Raw genomic sequence first — 17517 nt, 5'->3', positions numbered from 1 at the left:
TTTTAAATTTTTAAATTAATCTAAATAATAACTGAAGTGTTAAATCTATAGTTTATGCAACTCCAATTAACTGGGCGTTTCAATCGACGCACTTCACTATTGATACGCACATTTAGCTGTTTGGCTAGTACATTGGGGTGCACAGACATTCTTTCACATTACTTGACACTGAAGAGATGTATGGCATCCTTGACGGGTTACAGCGGGATATCGTGATGTATTACGCTGTTCGAGACGTCATGGTGGTGCGTCCACTATTGCACGCAAAACAGTTCGTTTTGAGACCTTTGAAGAATGTTGATGTTGGAATTACTGGCGGTGCCCACAGTTGGATGCCCTACGTCCACATTGGTTTTAGGATAGCTTTATATAATAACCCTTTGTTGTCCAAGGATAGCTTAGATCTATGACCCACGGGTCAATGCATTTGGCTTAGTTTAAGTCCTTGTGGTTTACGCTTTGTGAATATGTATTTTCCCTATATCATGCGTCTATCCAAGTGCATGCCGAAATATTTGTCATCATCTGTTTGCGGAAGTTGACAGCTGTTGATAGTTACTAGTCGGCATATTTTTCTACGTAGTGTGAGTGTTACGTGGGTGGATTTTGTTTCTGTGGCTTTGATTCGCCATATTTTTAGACAATTTGATTAAATTGGTTTGTAGATTTCTTGAGGTCATGGTCAGACCAGTGTGAGATGACATAACACAAGTGTGGTCAGCGTAACTTGCTACAGTTTGTAGTTTTTGTTGTTCGTAGGTCTGCTATATATAGAAGGATAAATCTGTCTGTCAGTTATGTAAGATTGAAGGAGTTGTTTCCAGGTTGTTGCGAAATCCAAACAGCTTCTCAAATACTTTGGAGAAGAGTGGCAGTAAGCTTGTAAGCTGTATGAGAAGACGTTTTCTGGCTTTTTCCCAGGTTTGAGAATCAAAATGACTTCCGCTATTTTCCAAATACTGGGTACATAGCTGGGTACAGTTTGTAACTTTTTTATAATCATTGTTGTAATACTTTTCGAGAGATCACAACCAGGCACTTTTTTATGTTGATCTCTTTCTTAATAATTTGTTTAATTTCCTTTATTGTGAACTTCTCGTGGGGGAAGTCTAGTAGAAATGGTGCATTCAGTGAATTGATTATTTTATTTTGCCCTTCTACTCTGAAGGGAAAGGTTTAAATTGTATTATAGAGACAGCTTCGGCTTTCATTGGTGTCCATGCATTTTTGTGTAGCTCAGGCCTTTTAAGCCTGCTTATTGCTTTCCATAGGGAGTAATGTTAGTGAGATATTTTTCAGGTAATATTTTATTCCCTTATTCACTTTGTTTAACTTTCCCTTGTTTTCCTCAGTTCTTGCTTAATGCCATTTTCCCGTAGCCGGAAATATTTCAGTCCCCCTTGTGGTGTCTCGCGGCTAGTAGTAACTGACCATGCTGCTTCTTGTGTATTTTTCGTTAACAATTCAATTGGTAGTTCTATGCCAAGTTCTGTTTTAAGTGGTTGGTCTAATTAGATTAGTTTGTCTAATTTTTCCCTGAATGCATTCCAATCAGTTTTATTTTTATGCAAGGGCGGATCTCTATCTTTATTTAAGATTTGCGAAAAAAAAGTTATCATTTCTTCGGATAGATACTGTTAGTGACACAAAATTGCATTCGGTATTTTGTTTATGTCTGATGGACAATAAGTAGCTTGACCAGTAGATAATTAGCTTGAGAACGTCCTCTGGCGTGTTGAAGAATTCTCCAAAGTGCTGTCTTTTGTTTTGTTAGGTGAGCAGTAAAAAGAAGACATAGTTATTGGTAGTAGTGGTTACGCTGCAGATCTTTGGTGAATTTTTCCCTTTCGTAATATTTTAGTGTAGCTCGTATGATAACAGCAGTTCCTCCGTGTGCCCTATCATCAGTGTGTTTCGTATGGCATGGTTTATACTTAGGAATAGGTAGGTAAGGTCTGTCCGTGAAGTGTGTCTTAGAAATCAATATGATATTGATATTTTAAGCTCTCGAGCATGTTGCTGAAGGCCGTTAGCATTCCAAACGACTAATTTATATTTTTGTTGTTTCGCCGTTAAACTAGTGTTCTGACGACGATTGGGTGCGTGTTTGGTGAATTAATATGGGCCGTGTTACCTGTGGTTTATTTGTTTTCTTTCGTAGAGTGGGGTATAGTTTTTGCTATTATTCTTTATGAAATAACCACCTCATGTAGTTTGCCAGATGATTACTCCCACAGTTGGCCCATTTTACTTAGTCATTACGAGTTTGCAGTGCAATCGTTTGTTTCAAGCGCTTTTACCCACTTGAAGCTTTTTCGGTAGTCCATCTTTCTATGTCCACGTGACATTTTGTTCATTGCAGTATAATTTTTACCATGTGGTGTTTGCATTTGACAATACTATTGCCAAGTTTATCTATATTGTACACTTGCTTGTTGTTTTCTTTGGGTTTGATGTCTATATAAAACATCGGTAGTGACTCGTTTATATTATGTACATTTACAACTTCAAGTTGGAACTCCAGTAGATTATTTGTCAGGCTTTCAATGTCAATTCAATGATGTAATTCTTTTAAGACGAATCTAACGGTTTTCTCACTTTTTAGTCTAAATGTTTAGTATTCTGAAAAAACAGAAATTATTGAACTTATCCAAGTTTCAGGGGGTCAAATCTATACTATTTGGTGGCCACAGAACTGGATTACATTCTGCACAAAGCTTAGGTATTTTTCCACTAAATTCCAGCGGCTGTAATGGTAGGATATCAGTCCACAAAACCATTTTAAATAGATCAAGATCTTGAATATCTTCGCAAAACCGCAACCTTCTAATCTTATGTTTATCTGTCAAGGATATTATTAGGCAGTGTTTTCATTTAGATCCAAAAAATGGCAGCAAAAAAGCACGGCCTATTGCAGTAGAATTCGTGCATCGTTGGATGCGCGATCAAATCTTCTTCGCTAAGAAAAAACTCAAAGGTACCAAGTTCCTTATTACCGAAATGTTGACAGTAAACACTCGAAAGTTATTTAATATCGTGGGGGACCATTTACTTACAACGGGAATGTGTTCATATTGCATAACAATCGGAAAATTGTGGTTAGATCGGAGGATCATTGGCATAAGTTGGTGGCGGAAATTGATGTACAGTGCGAATTTCTTATGTGATTGTATAAGTACGGTTTCTATTCTTCGAATTTCTTATGTGATTGTATAAGTACGGTTTCTATTCACTACGCTTATTATTATTTCCTTCTCTATCGGTTCAAATTTTGGTAAGTCAGTTGGTGTTTATGGAGATCGACAGTTTATCTGTTTTCGCACGCATCAGTTTGGGATCATTAACGAGTAGATGATGGCACTATAGTTTCTATATGCTATCCTACTTTTCATATACAAATTTGTTGTTTATTTGTTTATTTCCGTATGGCGTGGCCTTTCTACTTCGTTTACATTTCTTTATGTTACCGTTAATACATAAGCACATAATATGAATTGAAATCTGCTGCTTTAAACTTAGGATGTTGTTATGTATTGGGGGTAATCTAGTTTTCGACCTTTTGGTTAGTGGGATATTTACGTTATCGATTTAGTTATAAGTTATGCCAAGCGCAGCAGGTAATTTTAGAATTTGTCATATAAATATCGGATCACTTACGGCACATTTCAATGAACTTAAAGATTCCATCAGGGGCGAAAATTATTGGTATTAATGAGACATGCCTTAAACCGCATATATCTAGTGATATAGTGCATATAGAAAATTCCAAAATATATAGAACTGATAGGTTGGTGGATAGGCGTGGAGGTGTGGCAGTTTACATAAAAACAAACATTCCTTGCGAAACACTAGCATATTATGATACTTTAGAATGTTTATGGCTTAAATCTAAAGTCAATAAGTAAATTATCTCGATCGGCTGTGTTTATAAACCTCCTAAATGTAATTCAATCACATTTCTTAACGAATTTGAGAATTTGATGTCTTATCAAAAACAGATAAATTGATCTGTGTTGGAGATTTTAATTTAGATCTTTGCAATCCAAACAACCCCGTCGTTTGAGCATACAACGGTATTTTAGAGAGTTTCGGTTTGGTTCAATTAATTGACGTACCTACGCGTATTTCTAATACAACACTCCCACTAATTGATCATATAATTCTTTCTGAGGACTGCTCCATTGTGGGCACGGGTGCAGTGTCGGTTGATATATCGAATCACGAACTCGTTTTTGCTGAGTTAACTTTACAATCACAGCATTTGCAAGCTCCACCCCGTACACTTAGGGATCTAAAGAATGTTAATCTCATTCTCTTGTATGACCAATTACAGTCGCTTCCGTGGCGAAACATATATGATATTGATAATATTGATGATAAGGTAAGCTTTTTCAATGATAATATTCACACGTTAATGGATCTGCAAGCACCTTTAAAAACCGTCATTTTCCATAAACCTTATAAACCATGGATAACAGACAACATTAAACTACTTATAAAAACCCGAAATAAAGCTAAAATCAAATATAAAATAACTAAAAATGTCGTTGATTGAACAATACAAAAGTCTCATAAATTTTACAAGTATTACAATTAAAAAGAAAAAAAAGGCCTATATGCAACATGTGTTAAATCGTAGCTCGAAAGAAGTGTGGAAATTGAACTGAAGTGGCTTTTACTTGATGAAAATCCATTTATCAAAATAATTAAGAACTAAAAGTTCAGATTTTCACGAAATTATATATTTTGACATGACAATTGTCTAGACAAAAAGTGTTTCCTTAAGTAAACTAAAAATAGCTTTTTTTCCCAATTTTTGGGAAAATTAATAAAAGTAGACCAAAACAAACGGTACAAAGGTCAAACAGAAAAAAGTAAACAAATTTAAAAGAAACACCAAAATTCATTCATCAATATAGAGCTTGATTCCAAATACGCAATTTATTTAAGCGAATATAATCATAGTTTCAATTAAGATTGTAAAATGTTCATATTAAATTAATTAGTTTTTTTCTAACAAATTAAAATATTCAAATACTGTTTTAAATGAATTAGATATTAATAACTTTCCCCTATTAAACTTATTTTGAACCTAATTGTAAAACGGTACTACTTTCCTTAACCAATTACCTAGACTTAATGATTATAGATTTTGTGTATACATAAAACGAATTTTTGTTACTTTGAAAAAATTATAATGTTCATGGAACCTGTCCTCACCAGACTAGTAAATATACATTTTTATAGAATAAAGAAATTTCAAGTAAAAATTTTGCTTTCTTAAAAACTTTTGGATTTTAACTTTCACCCAGTATCCTGTACCCTGTTTGAAATATAGTATACTATTGAACCAATTTGTAAGAGGTTGGCAATCTTACAATCTAAAATAAACCGAATGAATAGGGAGTCGGAACATATGGTGTAAGTGCTGACCTAAAGATATCATATATGTAAATGTTAATTTTATTTTTTTTGACAATACAGGGTGTTTAAAAAGGACGAGGTAATATTTTATGAAAAAACATCCCATAAATGTAGGTCTCTGTCCCTGAGAGAGCGACTAAAACTACTTGTTTTCGTGTCTTGAATTTTTCTACTATCTAATAGTAAGTGCGGTAAACGGCCTTTGACTCACAAGTTTATTTGACAGGAGTGGAGCGAGTGTTAATAAACGAGTGACTTAAAAAAGTTTACCGAACGTGTTACATAATATACTTTTTCTACGACCGTTAGTTTTTGGGTACACGCAACACGCACACGAATACATTCACTGACATGACCGTCAAAAACATCCGATTGCTCCCAAACCCGTGCGGTAAAATCCCGGAAATGTCCGAAGTGGCTCGGATTCGTGGGAAACGAAACTGACTTGGTAAAGTGACGTTTCCCGCACGCTGGATCGATGTGTAATTAGGTATTTTACAGCCGGGAGTAGAAAAAGTATATAACACAACACTTTTGGTAAACTTGTGGACATGTAGTAAAACAGGTTTTATTTTTATCTCGTAAAAAAAGCACGACAAAAAGAGACGAAATTGTGGTGACTTTGCTCATGCTATCCCCGGGGAAATATCGAAATTAAATTAAAGTCGGTGGCATATATTTTTTTCAATGAATTTTAAAGTTGCCACTGGACAATTTTTATTTCTTCTTTTTGGTCGTTGAACCGTTCTGGGTATCTTGCTATCCTGAGTTGTGTTTTATCATCTCTTTTCATTTTTCGCTTTGTGCTGCGTCTCTAGTCGGCGTTGTTCAACGGCCTCTTGTGCCTTGTGTTTTTAATTTCTTTAGTCCATTCCTTCGAATGGCGGCTCAAAAATAAGATGTAATTTTCTCAGTGACGGTTACAAGATATCTTTTCTTGATGCTAAATTCATTTATAATATCAACCAAATTCTTGGATAGACCAGGACACAGAGAAATAATAAAAAATAGCGCGCTGTCCCTCATCTTTGCTTATTTATTTATATTATGGCGTTTCCATACTTTGGTTAATTGGTTAGTGCTGTGTTTGTTATTAGAAAGCCAAGGTATACAAAATGGCTTATTAGATCGATGTCATTAGTTGATGTCTGGTTTGTTGTTATTAGTCTTGTGTTTATTAATTATTATTATTATTTTTATTATTATTATATTATTTTTATATATTTATGGTCAAATCAGTCCCTTAAAACTAGAAACAATGCTGCCAAGTTAAAAAAAAACTTTAACCGCCTTGGTCTTGGAAACAATCCATTTCCGGATCTACATTTATGTGGACTATTTTCATAAAATCACCCCCTTAAATATTTCGGCGCTTTTTCTAAACACTCTAAATAGTACTCGTTTTTGTGCTGCAATAAAGCAAAATGTGCAAAAAATGTATAAATGTAAGTTGAATCATTTCTGTTATAATATACAAAACGGAATATGCAGGATAGGTCGATTTGTTTAAATAATTACCTATACAATTTCTAGGTCCCGCGCTGAAAGGTAGATAAGCATATGGATGACGTCCAATGCAATTTTCAGGCAAGAATCGATCAGGGTCAAATTTGTTTGGATCCGTCCACACCTTGGGATTTCTATGAAGTCCGTAAATGTGAATGTCAACTTGGGTTCCTTTTGGTATAATTCCTTTGCTGGTCACCACGTCCTCGCTTAATTCGCGACCGATAAATGGAACGCTGGGATAAAGTCTCAGACTCTCTTTGATGCACCTACGGATATGGGAACATTTTTAATAGTTTACACGAAATTAGTCGGCCAAAGTATAACAGCATATTCTACGTCGAAATAAGCCTTAATTTTCTATATAGACATGTTGAGAAACGTTCCGTAATAGAAGTAGAGGTGAACCTGAAACTGCTCTTTTATTAAAATTTCGGGAACAGGTTCAACAAAAGGAAATTAAGCTGGAAATATTAGCCGTGTCACCATCCATTATTTGTAAAATGGGATTTAAATGCCTTAAAATAGACGAGAAATACTTGGGGATGTAATCCCCAGATGTATAATTTACCTATATGAAAAAACTGCCACACAAAAGATTCGTCAAATCAGTAGAGGTATTTATTCCGGACTACCTGCTGTTATCTGCGAAGAATATTAAGAACTATAGCTTGAACTATCATGAAGATACAAGTGGAGGACTTTCCGAACACTGATATTAAAATTATCTATTATAAAATATTCCGGATAACAGTGACATTGTAACAGACAACGCAAGCTATCAGAGAAACCTGCTACAAAAAGCACCAATTACATCAAGTAGGAAAACTGAAATTCAAGAATCATTGTAACAAAATCATAGCAATATATAGGAAAATTGTGGTTTCCTACATTAGTACTGAAAAAAACATATTTCGAGTGCAAACTTCGGGCCTATCCCCGTGGAGATATTGGTGATGCTGATTGCTTCGCACTGCAAAGTAAATGATGCTTTTAGTATCAAATTTAATTCATATATCTACCCTAATTTTAATTCTGCATTTTGCTTTCGGGCAGTCGACATTTCAGTTGAAAAGATAACTGTCGATTGTCTCAAATCTACTGGACATCTTGTTGCTAGTAATATCACCAGCACCAAAACTGTTCTACTCTCTTCTCTGAAATTGCTTATACTGCTCAACTGCTCAACTACAGTATATAATTTTATTTAGAGCTCCATTATTTCGGGTAAGAACAGCATTACATTTTTAAATTTTTCCTTCAGTCTACTTTAATGGCACCTACTCCGATTTTCAAACTATTGATTGATTGACAAGTGTCTCAAAGTAATATCGTGGATCCTTTATTTTTTTTATTTATACAGCCAATTTCGCACCTTTTTTAAATTTCTGTAATTCTCAACGGTTTTATGATGACCAACAGTTGTATTATTCCTTTCCTTTGTTAAAGGTGATCTCGCTAGCGATATTATTAACAGTGGTCTTATATCAATTACTGCACCATCAAAATCGCAGGGCTTTAAACTATATTGTAGCCTATATTGTTGGCCTTTGGCATCCATAAAACTAAGTTAATAAATAACAAAGATTTAATTCATCAATGATTTGAAGTTTCAAATGGGTTCTTAAAAACCTAGCAAAACGGACTGTTCTAAATATTTTTCAGATAAAAATCTGGATCCATAGGTGCTCTAATCTCCTTTGTGATTTCCTTGGAGAACCTAATCATAGAACTTCCTTTTTAAAAGATTTTTTTATTATAGTGTTTTACAAAATCTCTAGTAGTTATAAAGAAGTTCCAAATATATTTAGTATCGACTGGTATGTATATATATTATACAGGATTTTTCACCCAGTCCGCCCATTGGTAGTATATTATGCAACAAATTTGGTAAACGGCATTTACTATTTATAAAACTCCTGGATTTTTCTTGCGTCGGTTGTTGTGGAATCGAACATGCTGACGCTTCGCCAATCATCATGTTGGCTTCTTCATAAATGAAACTGGCTTACATTTTACCCTGTACCTGCTTTTTTATTGTTTGAGGGAGGTGGAGCTAAAGAAGGGGCATGAATATTGTCTCCGATAACTGGTTTCCATATTGATGAGAATGGTAAAGACCTGAGTCGCGGTTAATATTGTTTGGTTGCTTATAGATTTCTATAGATTCCCGGATTTTTCGTATTATTTTAGTATGCTCAAGTTCACGTTTTTGTTATTGTTGTTGGCTATTCTTACACTTTGTGTCCAAAATTGGGCCGTAAAAATTCACATTTTCAAAGTGGGTAAACTCGGTTTTTTCAAATGGTACATCTTCTAACTTTAAGTGTTATCAAGGTCAGAATTTATTTCTCTATCAAACTCTCTGGGGGTTACGTATACCTTTTCTAAACGATATTCCAAATAATTAGGTTTTTGTTGGTATCATATTTGTTCGACTGAACATTTTCCCTTCATATACTAGGCCATGGAAAAAGAATTATTGCATTCTGTTGTCAAACATGACAACTAATAATTAATATGCATTGTCACCACCAAAATAAAAGTCTAAATTTAACATGGAAAAATACTGAAATGCTGATATTCTCAATTTAGAGAGAACGTGTCGTGTTTTTAATGTAAGATATTCCTATTTGCCAATGAACAAGACAATATTCAAGAAGAGTGAAATAAACTTCCTGCGAATTCTGAATCAATATTACCTACACCCGTACTGCTTCCAATACATACAGCCTTCAGACCCGCTGACGATGAACGGTGAACAGAATCTTGCGAATTTATGTTGTTGAAGTTTTCAAGAGAGGGAATAATAAATAGAAATCCTCAACATTTTTAGGCAGAAGAGAATCCACACGCTTCATGAGATGTATATTTTGAAAAAATGTTTGGTTTGAATATTTTTGCCTTAACATAAAATTTAATTATTTAAAATTTATATTGCGATAAGTATTTAAAAATTATACGGGGAACCGTTACTCAGTTTATAGAAGAATCTCATCGTGAAACTTCAACAGCACACACTTTTCATGTGGTTTATCTCGAACTATCTCAAATGTTTGAAGATCGCCGGATTTGTTGCCATGGCGCTTGCACGTGACCTCCGAGGATTTGACGCCAATTTTTTATTTGTGAAGAATTATTTGGGAGGATAGGGACAGCTTTTGTCGAAGTTCAGTATCAACAAATTCAACGAACTACAACAGGTGTCTTTGTCCACGCAGAATCGAAAAGTGCGTTCAAATGAACGGGCAGCATATAGAACTCCTTTTATAATTGAAATTCTTATTCCATTCTAAATGTACGGCCACATTGCATGAAATACACTTTTTTTAACTTTCACACTTCAATCAACGCTTCAGGTAGTGTTGGTTGCTGCGATTCGTCAATTTCTAATTGCGACAGACGTGGACTTTTCGCCGGTCTCCAAAAAAGAAACAGCTACTTGTCGACGAAACATTAACTGGTCGCAAGGTCCTTCTTCAAGCCTGTCCACGTCCCAAGCATTGTGCATTGCCTGTTCGAGCAAATAATATAACAATCATTTTTTTGGGGCAACTTTTATTAATCAGATTGCAATCAGTCAAACGATTTTGCCGGAGTGTTCCGGTTGCTCGTAAATTTCACCTAGACCATGCTTGCAATAATGGCACGGTGGTTCGTACGGTCTGGCGTCAATACCAGTTACGACATCACAATATTTCGGTACTACTGAAGGTCCTAGTCCGAAAGGCATTTCTGTATTTGTACAGTCGGCACTGGATATTGTTCTCATCCAAAACTTGACCTGTAACGAACGAACATCCTTTTGATAAATTGTTTGCACCCGTGACGTCCAAAATAAGGTACCGTTGACTCATCAATACCGTGCTGCTGTCGGAGCGGACACAGTTTGGCAAATTTATCGTTTTTCCAACTCCTTTCCCAAAACATACGTCTATGTTCTTACTTCCGAAATCGTTTTATGATAAAAAAAACTGGAAAAATAATTGTTTTGAAGAAAAGTTTGTAGGCGCTGTGTGCTGCATCGGTCAAAACATTTCTTGTTATATATTTCTTTTTCCATCTATACCGCTTTTTCCTTAGAGCCACTTTGAAAGAAGTTACAGGCCAATCATCCTAAACTTCATATGTCTTAACAGTAGAGGGCTCTGTAGGGACGTGGTCTTCTATATCATTCACATTACCGTTTTCTAAATTGTCAACTTCAGCTTTGATCAGAGCAATCTGAATTTCGGCCGTATTTAAAAGGAGTTCATCGTCTTTCTCAATCATTCAGTGTCCAACCCTAATTGCCGTATGTCTTTTTTTAGAACTCTTCGAAGATACCTCAAAAAATAATAAGAACACCGGAAAAATATTCATAACCTATACACTATCAAACTGTAGGATTTTAACTTATCAAAAAAATTAACATCTAGTGCCTAATAATGTAACAAAAAAATTACCTAGGTGTTTTGATTAAACGGCTGTACTCAAGGTTGAAATCGCACATGTTGCTGTCAGTCAGCTGTGCCGGGATAGGTGCTCTCTAATATAGGGTTAAATATTTAATTTTTTAAATTTTATGATCCGTTAGTAACAAAACCATGTTTCAGTGAAACTGAGTGAAAACAGAAAAGCGAAAGCTAATGACTTTATTCAGAATTAAAAGAACAATGGTTATCCCTAGTGTTAGAAACAATTGTCCAAATATATCAGGTTGCCGTATACAACACATCGATAATTAATTACAACCACAGCAGCAGTGCTTTACTCCAGCGGTACACGTTGAATTCGACGCGCCGACCGAAAGTTGCTGTGGATGTGGTGTAATTTGCCGCCAAAATATGACTCAGTTTGTTCCTACGCCTAAAATCTTTTGAATTTCCAACACTAATTCAAATCCTACCTGCTCTCTCTGGCATGCCAAAGTTTAGATAGATTTATTCTCCATGGATATAGGTTCAAATTCAATAATAAAAAATAAGACGAAAAATGTCAATCTTGACAACGACGCCAGGGACCAACTCATTATGTGATAAAACCTATTGTATAATAAACTTACCGCTCCATGAAATGCAATTCTTGTAAATGGCTAAATGTGGGGCTCTCGCTTGCCTTATTGCCAAGCACTTGAACAATCTCTTGGTAGACTTTATCCTGAAAATTTAAACTTCTTCCAATTTTGCAGTTAATTTTAAAATATTAAACACCGCAATGTTATTACGTAAATTTACTATAATTAAAAGAATTAAGCTCGGATAATTATTTAATTTTTGGCATCTCAGAATGATTCGTTTAGCATTCTAACTGCGTTTGTCGTTGGAATCAAACTTGCTGACGTTTAGCAATTCATCCTGTTAGCTACCTCAGAACTTAACTGAAATTGGTTTGGATTCTACTCCATACCCGCTTATATGCCCTTTGAGGGAATCCCTTTTTGATGAATGGTCCCGGTTAAGATTGTTTGGTTGTATAGAGATTTCTAAGGATACTCAAAATAGATTATACGCAAGAATTTTAGTTTTGGTCGAATAATATATTATGTCGGGTTTTATGATTATATTACTTAAGATACTTTGTCAGATCAATATCCGGCCCAGAAGTCATCAACCCTCCCAAAGAGCCCGAAAGCAATCCTACATTTGCTGCTATGCTTCTTTCTTACATTTAAAACAAAACTGAGTACATATCAAAAGTTCTTAAAAATTATAATGTTAAAACCGATTTACCACTTGTCTCCACTCACTTAACATCTTTGATCTGCCAAATAGAAAATTCAAAATATACGACATTGAACCATAGGAACAACAAAACGAAAAATATTAAATATCTTCATAAGAAAGTCTTAAAGCAACGACAAATAAAGTCACGTAAATGAGTCATCCGAGACAATTTCCTTGTCCCTCGAGGGGTAATCCGCAGAGCTAAGGGTGTCCACCGTAATTCCTCATTACGTATAATTTCTCGAAATTCTACAAGGATTCCATTGGAATCTCACGGAATTCAACGCAATTTCACGGTAAATCTTCGGAATTCTTTAAAAATTCCTTGTTTTTTGAAAAAGCATTTCGTCATATTTTAAGTATTTAGACACATTAATTATTATCTTAAACTAATAACTAATAAACTAAACTAATAAATATTCTAATTATAATTAAACATTATATCTACATAAACACGATTAATGTTTGTTTAGGTAACTGCAATTCAAAATGAGTGAGTATAATTACAAAATAGTGTATAAAGAGTGAGGTACAGGATAACAATGCATGCGTTAAAAAGTAATTTAAAGCGGAATATATGGGAAGCAACAATGGGAGACATTTTACTAATGCATATTTTATATTTATATTTATTTTATTTCAAATATCTCGAAAACGCTATGTTTCATGGAAATAAATATAGGATACATTTTTTACCTAGCAATCATTACTCTATCACTATCTTAAAAAAGTAACGTAATGTAAATTAGTCATGAACACAAGTGAATATCAAGAAAAAATTCAAGATATTAACCTTAAACCTGTCATTAAGGCTTCTTCCTTATCAGGATCTGTAAAAAAAATCTGTCACTCCTCACGATTCTAAAACCAGGATTACCCCTTGGACCTATTTTCAGGGACCTATTTAAAGGGAGAATTGGTAGTTTCGTGCTTAATTTCTTTCGGTTCACTGTATAATTAAAAACATTAGATCCACAGAATATTCTAGTCAGTTTCGACGTACAATCTCCCTCTACTAAAGTCAATATTCCTGAAGCTCTCAACTTTTTTTAAAATATACGAGAATATGGAATCAAACCGTCTCATCTTAATTGAAAAATATATGTCTGGAACATAACGGTCAAATTTTTGTACAAACTTCGGGAACAGCTGAATCTTTGAGAAGAAAGCCCTCAATACTTTCCATCTAAAATCAAAATTATGGAATCGCTACGTTGATGACACTTTACATTTTTTTATCAATTTCAACTCTATAAACCATAATATACGTTTTACCATTTAATTAGAAATTTATAATTCTATTTACAGAAAGCCTACGCACACAGACCTATACATTACTGCAATGTCACATCACCGGTTATCAACTCTCTTCTTTACAGAGCTGTAAAACTATCTCAGCCCCAGTCATTGAACCCAGAATTAAAATTCCTTTCATCTTCTTTTCTCTCTAATAATTTCTACTTTAGAGATATTGCATTCCATCACAAAATGCACTTCGCCACAACCTTCCAAAGATAATGAGTCCGAAAGCAACCCCACACTTGCCACTGCTGTCCTTCCTTACATTCAAACCATTACTAACCACATATCAAAAGTTCTTTCGGGTATTCCCGGCTAATATTTTGTCAATTTATGCAAAACATATGCCAGTGGCGCAGCAATTTCAATTTTCAGAATGTTATGTAATATTCCTATTTTTAAAACAAACCATTGTTTTTCTAATAGTTTTATTCCACACAACTCAAAAAATATGAAAAATACTAAGTCACAAAGTCTTTGTTGCCCTGTGTAATTAGAATAATACCTTCACAATTTTATTAGAAAGTTTACTCCAAGAATAAACAAGATCAGTTAATATATTCTGTAACTTTGTTGTTCAGAAAAAAACCAGAATTACTCTTGTCAAAGTTGTCTGAATGGGTGGAGACCAACGAAACTCTTATCCGTACTGAATAAAAGCCGGAACGATTTGGAATAGTTTAATTTACTAAACGCTAAAATATGAAATCCCAATATTTGGTTTGACGTATTTTTTTATTATTATTTAAATTTTTTATTATTTAATATAGTTTTTCAATGGAAAATTGAAAATCATTTCAGATTTCCATCATATTTCAACTTAAAGAAAATAAGTTTTAATTTCCTAATTGTCACGTCAAAAAACGTAAAACTACCAATTTTTATTATTATAATAGAAAAACTTTTTAGATTAATGAAAAAATTCAGAGCAAAATTAAAACGTCGTACGTCCTGTATCTCCGAAAGCAGCGACTTTCTTCCACTTTAGATCTTGCCTAATTGCAATATCCTTTACAAGAAATTCTGACTTGTTTTTCAGAAATTATAAATAAATAAATAAATAAATATATCTATCTTACAGCACAATTCAACAAAATGCAAGAGAAAAAAAATACTAACTAGTCTAAAGCAGAATATTAGAACAACGCTGAAGATCAGTTGACTGTCTTACGAGTATTGTTTTTCATTTTAAGCGGAGAAAATGTAAATTATTTATTAAAATTCTAATATCCTAAATAACTAATGGACTACTTATATAAATTGGAAAATATAAAAATTATAAATTAAACAAGTAGATTTGAATTATGGACTTGTATTGATTTTTGAAGTATTCGAATTTGAAATTTAATACCACATTTTATATTGTTGTTATTTTAATACTAATCACTGTTCTGCAATTGATGAACACTGTTCTGATAAGAGAGAGCCTTTTCCGTTTTTTTTTAATTGTGACAAAAGTTTTGCTTGAGGGAATCAGAATAGTTACTGAGCACTTTACTAATTTGAAACGAATATGTTCTATTAAATAATTCTGTTTTGTGTCTAGGAATTTTGAACCTATTGGCGGTTATTACAAGGTGTTTCATATTCAACCACTTATATGTTGTCTTTGTCTGATACCACAAATGTGTCTTAAACATGAATTTTGCCTAAATTTTCCATATGTCTGAAGAATCTAAGCATGGTCCATAAATAGCATCCCGGTAGTTAAATCTTGACAACACTAAAAATTGGCAGACAATTGCTTGTGGGACGGGACATATATAACTTTCGTTATCTTGAGATAATGGTTATGTCCTCGTTGATCATATCCATAATAGTTACCTAGTAAAAAAGGTATATGCAGTTGGTAACATCGTGGTTCCTTGTTCTTGACAAAAAGCTCTGAACAATACTAAAAGGCGTTTTAGATAAGCCTATGGATTTTAGAGCTGCTATTAGAAGGCGGTGGTTGATCGTATCAAAAGCTTTTGTAACGTCTAATAATACAACCGCTGTAAGTTGTATTCGATTTCCTGCTTTACATATATCACTGGTTAAATTTAAAAGTTCCGTTTCACAACTAAAGTTCTTCCTGAAGCCACTTTAATTTTATGGTAAAATATCCTTCCAAAAATTTTCGAAACTCTTTTTCAATGAACCTTTCTAATATTTTTACTAAGTGCGTAAGGAAAATTAAAATGTGTGGACAACACCAAAGAATCATCTTTAGGTTTACACGATCGGACCCGCTAGCATTAGATTTTAGAACATTGAATATCATTTTCAGTGAGATTCTGAAATTTAAAAGGCCCATTTGGAATTTGATTGGCGTATGAATCTATAGTTTCCCCACTAATAGGCAATGTTGTTATATTTCATTCTGTCTTAATTGAATTCAATAATTATGACTTATATTTCAGTATGAAGTCTGAACTTCTGGCATGTTTCTCAGAAATTCTCACTCATTCTTCAAAAATGTGGATGAGTACACTAAATCCATATTTCATTTTTGTTGGCCTTTCAGCGCTTTCGAAGGTATTACTATCGAGAAAATTGAACAGGTTCAACGAGTAAAGTCCTTTAGCCCTCACTTGTTCAAAAACATAATCGTAAAGTACTCAGCCGGCAAATAGCGAGAGTGTATTGACTGCTGCTAAAATCTATAATGTCTCCTGTACAATCCGCACAATAAAAATTGATCCCTTGATCGGCAACATATTTATAAATGAGAACCTATCTCCGGAGAACAAAGTGCAAGTGGCATTGACGGAGCACGTTAGAAGAGTCTAAAGTGTATATGGATTAAAGACGATCAAATTCTTGCTCGTAAAGAGGACAGCGGCACGTACAATCAGCTGACGATCTGAATAAAAATGGCGGCGAGTCTACTGGTTTTCGAGCAGCATGTGCGAGGCCTGCGATCCAAAAGAAAGGAGTTTAAGTTGAACGTCGTGCCTCAGAACGTCTATGATATTTTCTTTATCACGGAAACATGGTTGAACTCTTCATTTTTTACATGGGAAATCTTTGATAGCATATTCAGTGCATTGCAGAGAACAAAGATGGAGGAGGCGTTTCAGTCGCTGTTCGTCAGGAGTATCGTTACCCGGAGAGGAAGAGTGGTGCTGAGGTATCGCTTTATACCGAAAACAATGATAAAATTCATTCAAGTTGCGTGTCCTTGTCCCCAGGTGACGACAATACTCAGTGTGATAATAATTTAGTATTATATCTAACAATAAGGTAATAATTTTCCAGGTTTCCATTATTAGTAGTACCTTTAATTCAATGAATAAGTTTAAGGATATGCTGGATGTTTTCCAGGAGATTTGCCTCGTATATTTTTAATAGTGGTGAATGGTTACAAATTTAAACCATCTGGGGTATCCCAAAGTTCGCGCTGGTGGCCTGTGTTGTTCCTAATTTTTGTGTGACATAAAATTCTGTTTCAGGAGTTGTAATTTTCTATGTAGAAAATTTTCCGCTCCCTCAGATGCAAAATTAAATGAAGGAACTTTTGTAGGTCCTCAAATAAGGCGATTAATATGAGATCAAGACTTTGAGAATACAGTGATCGAATTTGCAAAGGTTGCATAAGTTA

General features: G+C 34.3%; 1 protein-coding gene across 7 annotated transcripts in view; it reads right to left on the bottom strand.

Annotated features, from left to right (window-relative positions):
* Nucleotides 1–17517, bottom strand: part of LOC132700915 (cytochrome P450 4C1-like) — a 61260-nt gene that overhangs the window by 17881 nt on the left and 25862 nt on the right. For all 7 annotated transcript variants that reach the window (XM_060668507.1, XM_060668502.1, XM_060668505.1 and 4 more), the window contains exons 7-8: nt 11975–12069; nt 6943–7199 (exon numbers count right to left, since the gene is read on the bottom strand). In XM_060668507.1, the coding sequence (XP_060524490.1) occupies nt 6943–7199; nt 11975–12069 (352 nt within the window). The remainder of the gene's footprint in view (nt 1–6942; nt 7200–11974; nt 12070–17517) is intronic.

The sequence above is a fragment of the Cylas formicarius genome, unplaced genomic scaffold, assembly GCF_029955315.1.
Source record: "Cylas formicarius isolate icCylForm1 unplaced genomic scaffold, icCylForm1.1 PGA_scaffold_4__25_contigs__length_36172078, whole genome shotgun sequence".
Classification (NCBI taxonomy): Eukaryota; Metazoa; Arthropoda; class Insecta; order Coleoptera; family Brentidae; genus Cylas; species Cylas formicarius.
Note: the sequence above shows the minus strand (reverse complement) of the source record. Positions and strands in the feature narration are given on the sequence as shown.